Source organism: Salvia splendens, chromosome 1 (assembly GCF_004379255.2).
Source record: "Salvia splendens isolate huo1 chromosome 1, SspV2, whole genome shotgun sequence".
Lineage (NCBI taxonomy): Eukaryota > Viridiplantae > Streptophyta > Magnoliopsida > Lamiales > Lamiaceae > Salvia > Salvia splendens.
The window spans coordinates 39,839,603-39,854,462 of NC_056032.1; the positions used below are offsets into that span (position 1 = coordinate 39,839,603).

The 14,860-nt window shown below is 37.4% G+C and overlaps 3 protein-coding genes across 6 annotated transcripts; 1 reads left to right on the top strand and 2 right to left on the bottom strand.

Moving 5' to 3' along the window:
* Positions 1-33: 33 nt before the first annotated feature.
* Positions 34-2,840, bottom strand: LOC121751025 (2Fe-2S ferredoxin-like). 3 transcript variants are annotated; one of them, XM_042145735.1, is made up of 9 exons: positions 2,706-2,812; positions 2,341-2,480; positions 2,188-2,256; positions 1,777-1,841; positions 1,140-1,183; positions 900-1,006; positions 701-750; positions 448-530; positions 34-371 (listed from the first exon to the last, which is right to left on the bottom strand). In XM_042145735.1, the coding sequence occupies exons 3-9, from the start codon at positions 2,243-2,245 to the stop codon at positions 257-259; spliced, it is 522 nt and encodes a 173-aa protein (XP_042001669.1). In that variant the 5' UTR covers positions 2,246-2,256; positions 2,341-2,480; positions 2,706-2,812; the 3' UTR covers positions 34-256. The 3 variants fall into 3 exon arrangements, with proteins under 3 accessions (XP_042001669.1, XP_042001661.1, XP_042001678.1); XM_042145727.1 differs by lacking the exon at positions 2,341-2,480 and having other exon boundaries at positions 2,706-2,840; XM_042145744.1 differs by lacking the exons at positions 2,341-2,480; positions 2,706-2,812 and adding an exon at positions 2,609-2,633.
* Positions 2,841-3,704: 864 nt separating this feature from the next.
* On the top strand, positions 3,705-8,791 carry LOC121750391 (signal peptide peptidase-like 4). Its single transcript, XM_042144921.1, has 14 exons — positions 3,705-4,049; positions 4,828-4,986; positions 5,130-5,241; positions 5,559-5,678; positions 5,853-6,004; positions 6,085-6,267; positions 6,595-6,629; positions 7,056-7,218; positions 7,467-7,520; positions 7,779-7,871; positions 7,956-8,098; positions 8,177-8,247; positions 8,335-8,418; positions 8,511-8,791. Exons 1-14 carry the CDS (start codon positions 3,900-3,902, stop codon positions 8,618-8,620), a joined length of 1,629 nt encoding a protein of 542 aa, XP_042000855.1. The 5' UTR covers positions 3,705-3,899; the 3' UTR covers positions 8,621-8,791.
* Positions 8,792-8,890: 99 nt separating this feature from the next.
* On the bottom strand, positions 8,891-14,182 carry LOC121750656 (SKP1-like protein 21). Of its 2 annotated transcripts, XM_042145242.1 has the most exons (11): positions 13,909-14,182; positions 12,826-12,917; positions 12,161-12,382; positions 11,848-12,039; positions 11,627-11,737; positions 11,386-11,464; positions 11,046-11,182; positions 10,865-10,892; positions 10,729-10,795; positions 9,532-9,665; positions 8,891-9,380 (listed from the first exon to the last, which is right to left on the bottom strand). In XM_042145242.1, exons 2-11 carry the CDS (start codon positions 12,859-12,861, stop codon positions 9,358-9,360), a joined length of 1,029 nt encoding a protein of 342 aa, XP_042001176.1. In that variant the 5' UTR covers positions 12,862-12,917; positions 13,909-14,182; the 3' UTR covers positions 8,891-9,357. The 2 variants fall into 2 exon arrangements, with proteins under 2 accessions (XP_042001176.1, XP_042001167.1); XM_042145233.1 differs by having other exon boundaries at positions 10,729-10,892.
* Between the last annotated feature and the right edge of the window lie 678 nt (positions 14,183-14,860).

Consider the following 14,860-nt stretch of genomic DNA (forward strand, 5'->3'; position numbering starts at 1 on the left):
TAAATAGGTAATTTTAATACTATTACAATGAACTTAAGGACGCAAGAAATGAAACTGTGATCTCCTTCAAAAATGAATTATCTCGTTTACTGTGACATAACGCTCATTACACCACTAGTTACTCAGAAGCCTAGCCTACTCTGGAGATACAACATAAAGAAAGGCGGCGAAACATCAACCACTTGGAAACAGTTCACCAGCCATTACCAGTCTACCGAAGGGACTTATTTCCATCTTCTATCTGCAAGAACATGATCTAATGAGGTTTTGGCTTAAACCCATCAACAGCAAAGTTCCGTGTAGCTGCAGGTATGGCTAAACGAAGTCCGTCGAGTTCGGGTTTGGCTATGATTTGACAACCTAGACGAGATCTGTGGGAAAAATAATTGGATTTAAAATGGGTAAATGGACCAAATATCACTGATTGATGCCAGTCAAGAGACTTACGTTTCTGACAGGCCAAATGCCAGATCTAACATGTCATTTTCCTCATCGGTTGGCTCAGATAGTTTGTTATATTGGTCCACATCCTGCCAAAATAAAATAATAGAGTTCAATTAATTTGAGTGTTCCAGGTCCATTTCCCAGAGGTCAATAGAGATCGGGAGGGTGAGCAGCAGGATATTTCACCAAGAAACATAGGAAGATGAAGCGGACTGGCGATCATAAAGAAAAAACGAAAGTAGGTTGATTTTCTCACCATCACAATTACATGACAGGTGGAACAAGCAAGAGACCCTTCACATGCGCCTGTAATGAATTGAATTCACATGATATAGACAGTTCAGTTGATTTTGCTCATGAGATTGCTAAAATAAATGAAGAACTTAAATCTTGTGGAGCGATCACTAGTGTCTTTTTTAACAATCAGATGTAGCTGTAAACAAAACAAAGGTTACCTTCAAGTTCTATGTCATTCTCGTGTGCAGCTTCTAGCATTGACATTCCAACTGGGACCTTTATATGCGTCTCTTCTCCATCTTTGTCGCAAAATATCACATTTATTCTGTAAACTCGAAATAAAGAGCATGAGGATACATAAAAATTAATACACCCTTCAAACATCACAGAGGGACTCAGCTTAGCCATTTGAAGGAGATGAAAAAAGCGGTGAATGATATTAGGTTTGCAAAACCTACTTTTCCTTGTCTTGAGGTGCTGTACTGCAAAAAAATTTGTTTCTCTGAAACATAGATAGAATATGCATTAGGGTTAATAACATGGACAGATCAATAGTGAAATCCAGATAGCTAAATGAAAAGGAAACATGTTATGTTTTCTCAGTTGAAGTCTGTTGTAGTAGTATTTACTTCTTTAAAAATTCTTGACAAATTTTGTTCTCTACTTTGATCCTAAATATTGTAGAGTTGAACAATGAGTTTCTGTCTTTTTCAGAAAAATTGTTTTATGTTATGATCTTAAATGCACTAACCACAAAACTTTAGCCACCCCTTCGTTCCATTGCTCAATTTAAATGCAACTCCTTGTCAGTGATTCTAGGCCTGCGGCTGCGGGTCTTAACATAATTTATTGTTTTAAGTAAAATCATTAACAGAACAAAGAGCAAGGCCTCATGAAGCTACAAATTCCTTTCCACTTAAGAGGCTGCATATTTCATCACGACCTTGAGATTTCACTAATTCAAAGATATGCATAAGTCCGTTAACTTATTGTAGCCGTCACTAATCATATACATATATAGGCATCTGACTTATAAGTGGGAAAAAGTGGCAAAAAGAGAAGCTCAAGCTTATGGAAAAGGTAAAATGTACGAACCAATGAACCTAAATACTGATTATGAGCCTTGGGGGTGTATGAAGTCCTCACTGTTAGTGTAGCAGCTGCAAAACAACAAAAACAATCAACAGATCCTCATCAAAGCAAAAGAGGTTCAAGGTCAACTTTGCAAGCAACGTCATTTTGAGTTTTACTTCTCACTGGACAATCTACAAGACCTTCATATAAATAGATATTCACAGCTACATGCAAACAACTTCAATCAAATTAGATGTGTTTCAGACACACAACAACGTTTCCTTATATACTAAAAGCACATTTTCAGAAATTAATGGATGGATAAAGAGTTTGGAACTGCGTGTCAAGGATATTAAGAACAATGCCTAATAGGGTACATTGATTTTCATTACAATGAGAAAATCACATAAACTGATGGTCAAGAAAGCATACATTTTTCCAAGTTCCCGATAGCATGAACTCCTAGCTTACAAAACCTCGAAAAGAACATAATCCTTCAACCTGCGAAGCAAACGACTAGAATTAATCAGTAAAATAAAAAACAAAGCCACCACACTTATATACAATTAGTTACTAATACTCAACCCAACATATTCTGAAGCCAGGTACAACTTAATTCAATCAACAATATTACACTAAAATCTCATAAAAATCATTCCACTGAACACATCATCTTCCACATATTGAAGTTGCAGGCGTAGATAAACTTCAATGTGGAAATAAACCTACGAATATGGAAATAAATGTCAACCGAATGCTAATTAAAGACAAAGCTTAGTTGCAAAAACAACAAAACTCTAAATGAAAATCAAAATATCCAATTCAGCTGATACCATAATTTCAAATATCATACCACTGCAGAAACTAAGAGAATATTCCTTGCACCCATGAAATTCGACAGTAGCAAAAAAAAAACTAAAATTTCTGAAAAACAAGAGAAGAAAAATTACCCGAGAAAGAGATAAAGAATAGCTGAGGATCGCCGGCGTCGTTTTTACGCAGTTTCGAAATTGAATGGGAATATGTGTCAATTGAAAAGAAGAGAAACACCAGATTCGAAATATAGAATAGATTAGAGTGCTTAATGGGCCTACAAAATGAAACAATTGGGCCCTCACAATATTGGGAAAAAAGAAAAAAATCACGAAAATATAAGTTGAATTAATTTAGGCAGCAACCAATGGCGTCGAAGCAACATTCGCGGGCCTATGTGAAAATGCCGCATTGGATCCCAGCTCATCTCATCTCATCGGTACGGATGTAGATGACCGACCTAACCGGTTTCAGGTTTCGTATAACGACTTTTTTTATCTACCAACAAATATTCGTTTACCAATTTTAATGATTTTTTAAGTATTTTACTATTGAAGAATTTAGTTTTCTAGTAGTATTAGTAGTTCCAATGCAACTAAATTAAATTATGTTTCTGTTTAACAAAGTTTCTCGTATAACAAACATTGTTTCCAATTAAATTTGTTGAAACACATCAATCCATTTTTATTGATAAAATTAATCTCGATTTATGAAATACTTGCTCACACCTTATTTTCTTGTTTTGTTTCTTCAAACCAAAGCTCCAACTCATAATACTATGAACTCATGGATATTACGAATAGTACAATTTTTAGATGATGAGTTAGAATATGAACTTTATTTTATAGTAATTAACTTAATAACACTAACACCAATGTTGATAGGTAGTTAAACATCAGACCTCAGTCATCACCGTCGAGATAAAAAATTATAGTAAATTGAATAAATTTTAACAATACACTAAAACAATTTTGCACCGACTTGTAGTAAAAATCCATCAGCACATGGTTAGGCTGGCGAAGCTCGTGTTTACGGTTAAGAGTGTGTTTCACAGTCAGTTGAACGGCTAGAGCATGGCTTGCTTGTTTGTTGTAAAAAGTAAAATTAAACGAAAAGGGGAAAGCCAAACAAGTCTCATTTCATCGATACCTCCTTTTTCTTGCATCCTTTGTCGTACATATGTAATGTCCTCAGCTTTCTGTGTACCCGTTCACATCTGATAAATTTTAATGTTCCCTCAAATTGAATTGGCAAGGGGGAATTTGATAATTGACCCCAACCCTTTTTCTTTGATCTTCAATAAATTACTATTTCTATAATTTTATTTTGTGATGGAGTTGAGGAACGGTGGTCTCTACAGTTCTCTCTTTGCAGTTGCAGCTGCAGCTTTGCTTTGCAGCTCCGTGGTTTGCGCAGGTGATATAGTTCACCATGACGATACTGCCCCGAAGAGGCCCGGTTGTGAAAACAATTTCGTGCTTGTAAAATTCTTATCTTTTTTCTTTATACCTTATTTTCAAGTTAGATATTCTGCTTTCAGGCCTGTTTTCATTCATGGTTCTGTAATTTAAGTTTTTCCTATATGTTGAACATAGCTATTTGTGGTCTGCTGTTTTTTCACAGGTTGATTTGGGTTGACTGGTTTCGTGTTATCTAAGGTTTTATTTGGGATAGGGTTTTGTTAGAGTTTCCTAGTTTTCTGCATCTAGAAATCCTCTTTTCTGGTGAAGTGTATTTGAAAGGATTATTTTGGAGTCATTACTGTTTTTTGACCTTTAGGGGTATGATCTATTAATTGGCATTACAAGTCAGATATCAATGGATTTTATGCTGTATTGGCTTATCGTTGAATTGGAATAACCGTCTCCTTTTTTTGGCGGCTTGAAATATCATTAGGAAAGGGATTTTGATTTTGTTGCACTAATTGATTTGCTGCTTTACTGTTTCTTAGTAAAATTTTACTTCCATATATTTCTTCTTATGCTAGCTTCTCCATAGAAGCGTAATTATGGAATTTCTATGCCGATTGTAGATGTGCTATAAGTGTGTCTTGGCTGTATCTGGGATTATTTAACTCGTTATATTACAAATAACTCATTGATGCTTTGTATCATGCATCCATCTTGGAGGTGCAGTTCCTTGTTGTGTGGAATCCCCTCTTATTTCAAGCTCCATCATTTCCTCTTTGCGAACTTATATATCATGCCATGTTTCGGTTTCTATTTCACATGCATTGAATTCTATTGTTTTCTTTGTTAGGTTAAAGTACCAGTTTGGGTAGATGGCAAAGAAGTGGCTGAGTTTGTGGGTGTTGGAGCGCGATTTGGGAAGTCCTTGGAATCAAAAGAGAAGCGTGCCAGCCAGACTAAACTTGCTCTTGCAGACCCTCCTGATTGTTGTAGTACACCTAGGAATAAGGTCTCTTCTCTCTCCCTTCTCATTTCTCACTCTACTTTCACCAAAATGAGTCTCATGTAAAAGTGTCGCAGCTTCTCACTGGATTTTGTGAAGAGTCATCATTCATACTGCGTCTGATCTTTCCTTCTTTTTGTGTGCTTTAGCTTGCAGGTGAGGTTATCTTGGTACACCGTGGCAATTGTAGCTTTGTCACCAAAGGAAATGTTGCTGAAGACGCTGGGGCTTCTGCTTTACTTATCATAAACAATGAAAAAGGTAAATTCTCTCTCGTCATCATTAGTCTCACTTCTTTCTAGAAAAGCTTATATTGTATTATTGCTGTCCAGTAGGCTTCTTTTAACCACGTGACTTTCTATCTGGAGTTATTGACTCTTCTGGTTAGTAGTTTTTGTCAGTTATTATTGCAAAACATTTTCAAAAGCAATCACTAGGGTTGGACCTATTGCCCAACTGAAAACAATGCAGATGGATGCAATCATCGACCCTGTTTTTATCATGATACAACAAATTGTTTAGCATGATATCATCACTGGTTTGATATGGCGCCCCTCAACGGGCTTTTTGATTTTCAGAACTATTCAAGATGGTCTGTGAAGCAAATGAAACTGATGTACGTGTTGGTATACCTGTTGTCATGCTCCCACAAGATGCTGGACAAAGCTTGAAAGAAAGTATGACTAACAGTTCGCATGGTAAGCTTGTGAGGTGCCTCAAATCTCTTGAAGATCAAACTGGCTTCTTCACCTTTTAGATTTATGCCATTCTGGTGCTAAATGCGTTACTTTCTCATAGTTTAGTCATGTTCCTCATCCTACCTGTATGTCATTTCCTTGCACTGTTATTGATGGGCTCGTCCTTATTTCCAGTATCCATTCAGATGTACTCTCCACAAAGACCGGAGGTTGATGTGGCTGAAGTGTTCTTATGGCTAATGGCTGTCGGTACCATTTTATGTGCATCTTATTGGTCTGCGTGGAGTGCCAGAGAAGCAGCTATAGAGCACGACAAGCTCGTAAAGGTAACACATATTCATACTCCAGTAAATGAGTCTTGGGGGAGATCAGGTCATCTCACATGCGTGTAATGTCAACCTAGCAGGACGGTGCTGATGAATTCCTGACTGATGAAACCGTCCACTCAAGTGGTGTTGTGGAAATCAACACAACTTCAGCTGTTTTGTTCGTTGTGATCGCCTCATGTTTCTTGATTATGCTCTACAAGTTGATGTCGTCAGCATTCATTGAGGTTCTTGTGGTTGTCTTTTGCATAGGTGGTGTAGAGGTATGGTAGCGCACCATGCTTTTCATTTTTTTTCTGCTAGGTTTATGTTGATGGAGATGTTCTTTGTATTTATACATTGCAATCTAATCCAATTTACGATTTTGTCTTAAGATTTAGTTGATTTTACCAAATAGCTTGAGTGAGAGTGGTTGCATTCTGTTTCTTATGCTTGAATTCATATGTTTCCGGAGCTTGAATAGTATCATACTTGGCTGCTCAACATGTTTTAAGTTGTATTTGTCGCTACTATTATGTATGTAAATCAATTGACTAGTTGGATCTCTTGAAGATTCTAGACAATGCTGATTCATTTGTCTTGTACTGCAGGGTTTGCAAACATGTCTGGTGGCTCTACTATCATGGTATTTATCTTATTATTCAAACTACAATATCTCGGTATTTCCTTTTTTTCATAGAAGAATAGGACGTGGGGTGTTAAGGAAAAATATCCATCAAACTTATCTTCAAATTTCAGTTTATTTATGCAAAGTATTGGCTAAAAATGTACTGGGGTTCAAAGAGTTTATGATACATTTGTTCTATTATCATTCGTCAATCTCGTTTCTACATTCATTCTTTAGAGTGCCATATGCCACTATAATTTATTCCCCTCCCCCCCCCTCTCTTGAAATGGGGTGGGGGGCTGCTTATAATGTTTAAGCAAGGTGAGCAGTGTAATGAACTGTCTACAGGTGCCTTTACTTCCATCTAGGTTCATACATCTTTTGCTTAATGAGTCCATGGTTATGATTTTCTGTCAAAGCATTAACTTGCAGAATTCTATATAGTTTCAGATGGTTTAAACATGCTGCAGAGACCTTCGTCAAAGTACCTTTTGTGGGGGCTGTGTCATATTTAACTGTTGGTGTTTCTCCATTCTGCGTAGCCTTTGCAGTCTTATGGGCTGTATACCGCAAAACCTCCTATGCTTGGATTGGTCAAGATATACTCGTAAGAATCAACTGTTTCTTGTTTCTTTGCGATTATTGACATAATTGCATCAGTTCTAACACCACTCTACCACAAATACTGATTCACATTTGCTGTCTTCCGCTATCTGGATTTGGTCACACTGTAGTTACCTATAAATCTCTATTTAGATACTGGTTGGAGTAAAATTGAAAATTTTGACCAGTCTTTGATAATTGTATGGATTCTGGTTAGATGCACGAACACTGACTTTGTTCTCTGTGTGACAGGGTATTGCATTGATAATTACCGTTCTCCAGATAATACGAGTTCCAAATCTGAAGGTAATTGCTAATACGTGTGCTATACTCGATTACTGTTTCATGATAGCTTCAATAAACAGGCATTCGATAGTGAAGAAGCTCGCTGATGTTCACTTAGAATATTTTCTTGTCATGATCTTTTGGCTATACACAAGAAGCCTCGATACTAAGCTCGAGCCCCATTGTTTGTTGCTGTAACATTACAGGACACTTGAGTTTGTATTAAATTCTCGAAATGGATATTCTTGACATCACCTGAATACATCTTCGTCTTTCTAGGTGGGAACGGTTCTCCTCGGTTGTGCCTTCCTGTATGATATATTTTGGGTGTTTGTCTCCAAGTGGTGGTTCCATAAGAGTGTGATGATAGTGGTGAGTACGACACACTCATCCTCGTTCCTAGAGATTGGACAAGTAAATTTTCATATATGAACATGTTAGCTCCTAATCTTGCAGGTGGCTCGTGGTGATGGAAGTGGGGAAGATGGTATTCCGATGCTTCTCAAAATCCCTCGTATGTTTGATCCTTGGGGTGGATACAGCATAATTGGATTTGGAGATATCATCTTGCCCGGATTACTCGTCACCTTTTCCCTAAGGTTTGGATCTACGCACTAGCAATGCCTATTATCGTGCTGCATGCAGTCGTGCATCATTATATTCTATCGTATCTGCAGGTATGACTGGCTGTCCAAGAAAAGCCTGAAGGCTGGATATTTCCTGTGGGCAATGCTGGCTTATGGCTTAGGTACGGTTCAATTCCACACGACATCATTGTTTTTCTCATGGACATCTTCCACATGATGGGATTTACATGTTTTCTGATTCATTACAGGGCTTCTGATAACATATGTGGCTCTCAACTTGATGGATGGCCATGGCCAACCTGCACTGCTCTACATTGTGCCGTTCACGCTAGGTAGGCACCTACAAGAACCCTAGACTACAAAAGCATCGATCTTTTTGGTTCTGCATTCAGTCAGGGTGATTGTTTCTGTATCTCTGTTTCAGGCACATTGATCTCATTAGGGAAGAAGAGAGGTGATCTGAAGCATCTGTGGTCCCGGGGTGAGCCTGATAGGCCGTGCCCCCATGTTCGTCTCCGATCAGACGAACAATAACTGAGCTATGCCTTGTAAGGCCACATCTGGCGCCAAGGAGTTCCGCAGAGAATATGCTGTATGTAGATACATATTAGAAGCCAAACTGAGAATGAAGTGCTGCAGATTGTATGATTCTGTTTTCTAACTTGAAAAAAGGAGCTATTTGCAATTCACGAATTTATTCATCAATCTAGAGATAAGTCTAGTTTACTTTGAATGACAGATTAGATAGATGAGTCTTAAAGAATTAATAGATGGAAGTCGGAAAAATTTTGCAAATTTTGACCAAAGAATACAAACCGGATTCAACTTTAAATATAGAAGAAAGCATCAAACTTGTTGATATTTACAACACTTCAACTCATTCGGCTGTTGACTTTCAGCAATAAGATCTCTAATCCAAATTGGTTGGTGCAACAAGTGAGAAGGTTATAACAACCAACAGTCAGTACGTCAACTTGAAAGCGAAGAAAAGGGAACAGACAAGAAAAAAAAGACGAAGAGAGAAGCAAAATTGGCTGGTATCGGCATCTTGAAAGCGTGTTCTCTCCCTTATTGTTTGCTGTGGAGGTCAAGTGTCAAAATTGAATCTCTAACAATGTCAAAAAATTCCCAGTGAAATTGAATGCCAATCTCATTCTGATGTATGCTCTGGTCGAAGCTTGCATGCCATAACCAACCTGTCAGTCGGGTGCTGGCCATTAACTTTTCTGGTCAAGTTGTCCGTTTTGAAGTTCATAGGTGTTTTCGGGGTATCATTTGTGGCGCTGATCCGAGCCTGGGGAATGAAACAAATGTGAGTTCTCAATCATGCATCATGCACCAAGCAAGAGTTTCAGCAATATTTCCATATCACTAAAATAAATGACATGAAAGAAGACCATATTTTGGTTGACGTGGAAGACGTTAGTAACACGAAAGAGACCTACTTGTATATCTCCTCAAGGAACCATTCCCATTGACTGTTAACGGTAAAGGTCTTCTCTCCTGACCTCGAGAGAGAATTTCTTGCATTATTTCTGGCCAATCTGAATTTAACCTTCTCGCGAAGTCTTCTACTTCCCTGATCAGTCAGACATTACAAAACAAAAAACAGTTATACGAGCATGGAGAATATACAGCCGTGCTAATTTATATTTGCCAGCTATTTGCCCCATTCATTATTTGCAGCAGTCTACAGAATAAGTGTTCGAAAGAAGTATTTGAAATAGTATCATGAGAAGTACAAAAACGCTATCAAATCAATTTGATCTACTGTGAAAAAATATAAACTTCCAAGAGATGCATTGCACAAGAGTCCAAGACGCTAGTAGATTGAGCAAGTTTGATTTACCACAATTGACAATAAAAAGTTAGTTTCAGTGAATTCCAAATCTTCCGGGAGACAATAAAAATGCAGTCCACTAAGAAGTACTACACATTAAAAATGTGAAGTTGTACCTGTTGTCGAATTTATAGTATTGACATTTTAACAAAAGCTACTAGTTTTCATGAAACGGAGGTCTGTGGCAGCAATATTGAAAATGTTGGTGAATGAATTCAAGATGCGACAGATAAATACTAGTACTTTCCTTTTAAGTTGAAACAATTGATAGAATCAAAGCAGAAACATAAGTTGCCAAGATAATAAACATATAACAAAGGTTAAGTGAGTAAGAACGCTGGGACAGTAAAGCATGTCTCATAAGAAGGATAAAATAATTTGATTTTAAAGGAGTTTGATAACCTATACATGTGTGCACTCTTTGGTTCAAATAACTCCAGAAAAAGTACCAATCTTGCATTAGAGTAAGGGTGGAGTGAACTGGGGCAAGTTCTCTTTCTCCTTGATAGAGCCTATAACTAAGTAGTTGGATAAGTTATTTCTAGATTTTAAGCATGGGCCAGCTTTGCATGAGTTGTTTGTCCGACAATTAAATATATGCAAATTGCAAACAGATAAACAGCCGCATGCAACTGCACCACTCAGATATATCGATTCATGATAGAGACGAGCGACCAAGCATGATGCAAAATACTTTAACACCCGCCATTTTATTCTTCCAACTCTTTAACATTGTGACCACATAGCTTTTAGAGTAGAGTTCACTGTGACCAATAAAAAGCACTTAAGACCCTAATTGTACCTATCAAGTTTTTCTTTTAGTGCAGGATCAATCCCATCAAACTCATCTTCAGCTGCTAATCCGTCATCTTCAAGGTCGAGCAACTTAGTTGCATTACAAACATCATTAAGAAGCTTGTTATGTAATGAAGGATTACCAGACTCAGAGTGAAGCTCATTTGTTTCCTGCAGCACATAACAAAGTCAGCTGAGACAAGTTAGAAAAATGAGGTATTGATACCTACAGCCGTTTCCCTCAGTCACGGCTGAAAGAGGTCACATAAGCAGCATGAATCCATGTACCATATGCAAAACTATGCAAATTAAAAGGGCTCCCACCTTCTTGTTCACATCTACATCATGATTTGAAGAAGAGGTATTGTTTGAAGTACTTGTGCAGTTTGAATAAGCAGTCTTGAGATCTTTCCTTTTACGGCTCTTCTTTTTACTCTTAGAAGTTCTAGTCCCTTTAGAATCTGCAAAAAGATACATATTAAATGCCCACCCTAGAATGATAAAAGGGATGGGAGCTCATTTGATTTCATCATAACTTGAGGCGCTACAAGCAATACAAAAATGCTAGGAACACTATTTACATCACGCCCTAATTACCTTCACATTATATACTAGAATAGAGATCTAAATATATTATTTTTCTCAATGATTCATGTATAATTACCTTCACCGCCTCCATTAATAAATGATAACAAGTCATCAACTGAACGCTCGTCCCCGCGATCCTCTTCAGTCTCAACATTCTAAAGAACATATTAAAGAATGTCACAGTCTCAAGTATCGAATACTGAATAACCACTTTCAAGCAGTATATCAAAGCTGAACATCTCTGTTCACTGTGGTATAGAAACCTAAAGTAATATAGGTGGAATTACATGACACTGTAAAAACAATGACGTGATCACCTTCAACCTCTCTCTTTCTTTTAATTCTTTCCTCTTCCTAGCGTACAATCTATTCAAAAGCCGAATCCTAGGATCATCCATGGTGTTTTTGATAGGTTCCAACTTTTCCTCCTGTATCGATAGGAATGGAACATATAAGAAAAGGAAGATGAGAATAATAGGATTCTTCCCAAGAATGAAAAGGAAATTAAGCATGTACGCTGCTGGCAACGACAGAACACCTCTGTAAGATCATCAGGGAGATGAAATATCTCTCGGATCTCTTCTGGAGTTTTTCCTTCAATTACCCGTGCAAGAGCCCTACTAGTGAGATCAACCAATGGCTTCAGCTGCAGGCTGTCAGCAGCAGATGTCAGTTCACAAAGCCTTTTAGTATCCATTCGAACAAACTTCTCATCAAATGACTTCCTCTCCTGCATTCAAGTATAACAAAAACCAAGAACTTATTTTCCATATTATCAGATAACGTGTGTTCTTCACTAAAAAGTTATCAGGACACATGAAAAAGCAAAGTTCACCAATCACCAATACAACCTTGTTGGAACGTCCTAGTACTTGATGGAATCGGCAGTAATCAAGTATCAAGCTCAGCATGGAAGGATTGACACGTGAAGGAAGAGAGATGGGATAATTCTTGGAAGATCCCATGCCAGCATGTATTTCTTGACATATAAATGGGCAATACATGGCAACTTCTTGCTCTACTTGCTGGATAGAACCATCAGAAGTTTGAAGCCAAACATATGCCTTTAGCATCTGTAATGCACACACCGTGCAAGCAAGTAATATAAATCAGCATCAATTAGAGAGCCAACATAAATTGATAGCTATGACCATGAACAGGCACTGTCATTAAGTTGAATGAATATGCAGAACTATTGCAAAGCATATAGCACATGATATGGAAAGAGTGTGGGGTAATACTCCCTCCGTTCCATAGTAGTGGGGGCATTTCTTTTCGGCACGGAGATTAAGAAAGTAGAGAGATGAAGAGAGAATAAAGTAAGAGAGAGTAAAGTAAGTGAGAAGAAGTGTGTTTACTTTTACTAAAAAGGGAAATGACTCAACTACTATGGAACGTACCAAAATGGCAAAATGACTCCACTACTATGGAACGGAGGAAGTATATGTTAAGGTATAAGATTAAATGCACACATAAGATAACTGAGATGTCTTGGGCGCAAAAATAACAAGCATACCTCCGGTTTTATAATTTCACTATCAACTTCCGTCATTGCACTCAAAATTGCAACTACAGGAAGTCAAGATAATAAGCTTCAGAGCTATAAACCTGCGGGAAAGGTTGGAAAGAGTTATGACAATGTCCTTACCACAACCACAAAGAATGATAATATCACTCCTGTATCGATTTTGGAAGCCAAACCAGTGCTTTGGAAAAATACATTGTCGCACATCAAAATTACTGGCCTAAGTTGAAATAATGTGCAGGATTGAAATTGTTATTCACTCGTGCAAAACTCGTTATATAAGCCAAATTAGCCAATTAAATATAACTAAAGTGAGAATCTGAGGTATCCAATATGTAAGCAGTTTATGATAAGAGGGTATCTCAAACAATATGATCTCCCAAGTGATAGGTTTAAAGTTGGTGAGTTCTCATTGTTGGCATCCACAGAATGAATGTGGAATATTTTTCCTTGAATTACTACACGTACATATATACCAAAATCCCAAGCACTGAGATCACCAACCAAACTTGGATTAAAAATTACTACTACAATTCTGAGTTTCGGAAACTCAAATATGCAAACTTGGATACGCGGAGCATTCCTCACAGAGCGAAAACGATATACAGTCAATGGTTACGCTGAAGTACACTTCGTATTATCTAATATCCCAATTTCAAAAGCCCCCAAAAACTCTTACAAAATTTAACAAAACCCTGGGAGCATAACTGCCCTACCAAGACTACATATTTATCAAACTGCACAGCTTAAAACGAAATTCTAGGCCCACCTAAACAATTTAAACTCCCAAAACATTAAGAGATAAAATAGAGCCTATCATGAAGAGATAAATGCTGGTCCGCGAAAGCCCTAATTCCCAATCCCATCCCATTCAAATTCCTAACCCCCAGCAATTTTCCGCCCCTTAATCAGTAACACTGAAACGACAACAATAACAAACAATCAATTCCATGACCCGTAACAAAGAATTGATGTTTGAAAAAGACAAAGCAATAACAGCCGCTGCCCCTAATCAAATTCGAACGTGCAAAATGTAAATAGGAGAAAATGAAAGAAAGCAAGAAGAGAACTTGCCTCGTTATTCACGCAGACACGGAGGGGATAATTTATACCCGCACCTGAAAATTGTGAAGCGGTGAAAAAAAGAAACAACAGTTGGTGCTAACCGAAGCTTTGAATTGTGGAAATGGCGGTGGGCAAGAGATTGATCAATAATTACATACAAAACGTAGATGTACAGAGAGTTATAGATGTAAACGGGACTATGTTTTGGCTGATGTTTAATTGTTTCAGAGTGAATGAAATCTATGGATATTAGCCGCAAACAGATGGTATATCTGTCGCTCTGCGTGTGTGTCTGTGTGATTAGATGTGTGTTAAGGTGAAAATTGAAATGCAGGTGAGGCTTACGTCATATTGCTGATCTATGATGTCATATTGCTGATATATGACGTCATAACTTCGTTATTAACTCCTCCTTGCGCACGAATATGATTCTCGCTTTTCCATTTTAGTCCGTCCGAGAATGAGAGTCTCAATTCATTTATACTATAAATGGTAATAAGCTACTTATTCCACTAATTCATTCCACTCATATTCTATTTAAAGCTAATAAATACAAGTGGGAACTGTAGGAGTACTACTTACTTTTTTTCAATTAATTTTTTTAACCTTTCTTACAACTTGTGCCGGAAAGAAATAAGACTCTTATTCACGGACATATGGAGTACTATGTTTTCATTCCTAGGTACCTAATTAAAGTGAGATTTCGTTAGTATCATGGAATTGGGTCTACTACAAAATATTTGGATTTGAAATTGAATTACATATCAAATGTAGATAACTGAAATTTATAATTATAAAATTGGTCGTATATGGGTCGAGCATTGCCAGCCATAACATAAACAAATGTTGGAGAACAGTGACATACTATATACTCTCTTCGTTCTGTGGTAGTGAAGACGTTTCTTTTCGGCACGCGATTTAAGAAAAAATTATGTTAAGTGAGTTAAGTAAATGAATAATA

Excerpts from the sequence above, each read along its gene's own strand:
- LOC121751025 (XM_042145727.1), bottom strand. The coding sequence starts at position 2,245 with ATGTTCTTTTCGAGGTTTTGTAAGCTAGGAGTTCATGCTATCGGGAAC. Across the intron at positions 1,842-2,187 it reads TATCGGGAACTTGGAAAAAT|CTGCTACACTAACAGTGAGG; the intron begins GTATGCTTTCTT and ends GTTGTTTTGCAG. Across the intron at positions 751-899 it reads GAATGACATAGAACTTGAAG|GCGCATGTGAAGGGTCTCTT; the intron begins GTAACCTTTGTT and ends AATTCATTACAG.
- LOC121750391 (XM_042144921.1), top strand. The coding sequence starts at position 3,900 with ATGGAGTTGAGGAACGGTGGTCTCTACAGTTCTCTCTTTGCAGTTGCA. Across the intron at positions 7,521-7,778 it reads TACGAGTTCCAAATCTGAAG|GTGGGAACGGTTCTCCTCGG; the intron begins GTAATTGCTAAT and ends TCGTCTTTCTAG. Across the intron at positions 7,872-7,955 it reads ATAAGAGTGTGATGATAGTG|GTGGCTCGTGGTGATGGAAG; the intron begins GTGAGTACGACA and ends CTAATCTTGCAG.
- LOC121750656 (XM_042145233.1), bottom strand. The coding sequence starts at position 12,861 with ATGACGGAAGTTGATAGTGAAATTATAAAACCGGAG. Across the intron at positions 12,040-12,160 it reads TACTAGGACGTTCCAACAAG|GAGAGGAAGTCATTTGATGA; the intron begins GTTGTATTGGTG and ends ACTTGAATGCAG. Across the intron at positions 9,381-9,531 it reads TTCCTTGAGGAGATATACAA|GCTCGGATCAGCGCCACAAA; the intron begins GTAGGTCTCTTT and ends TTCATTCCCCAG.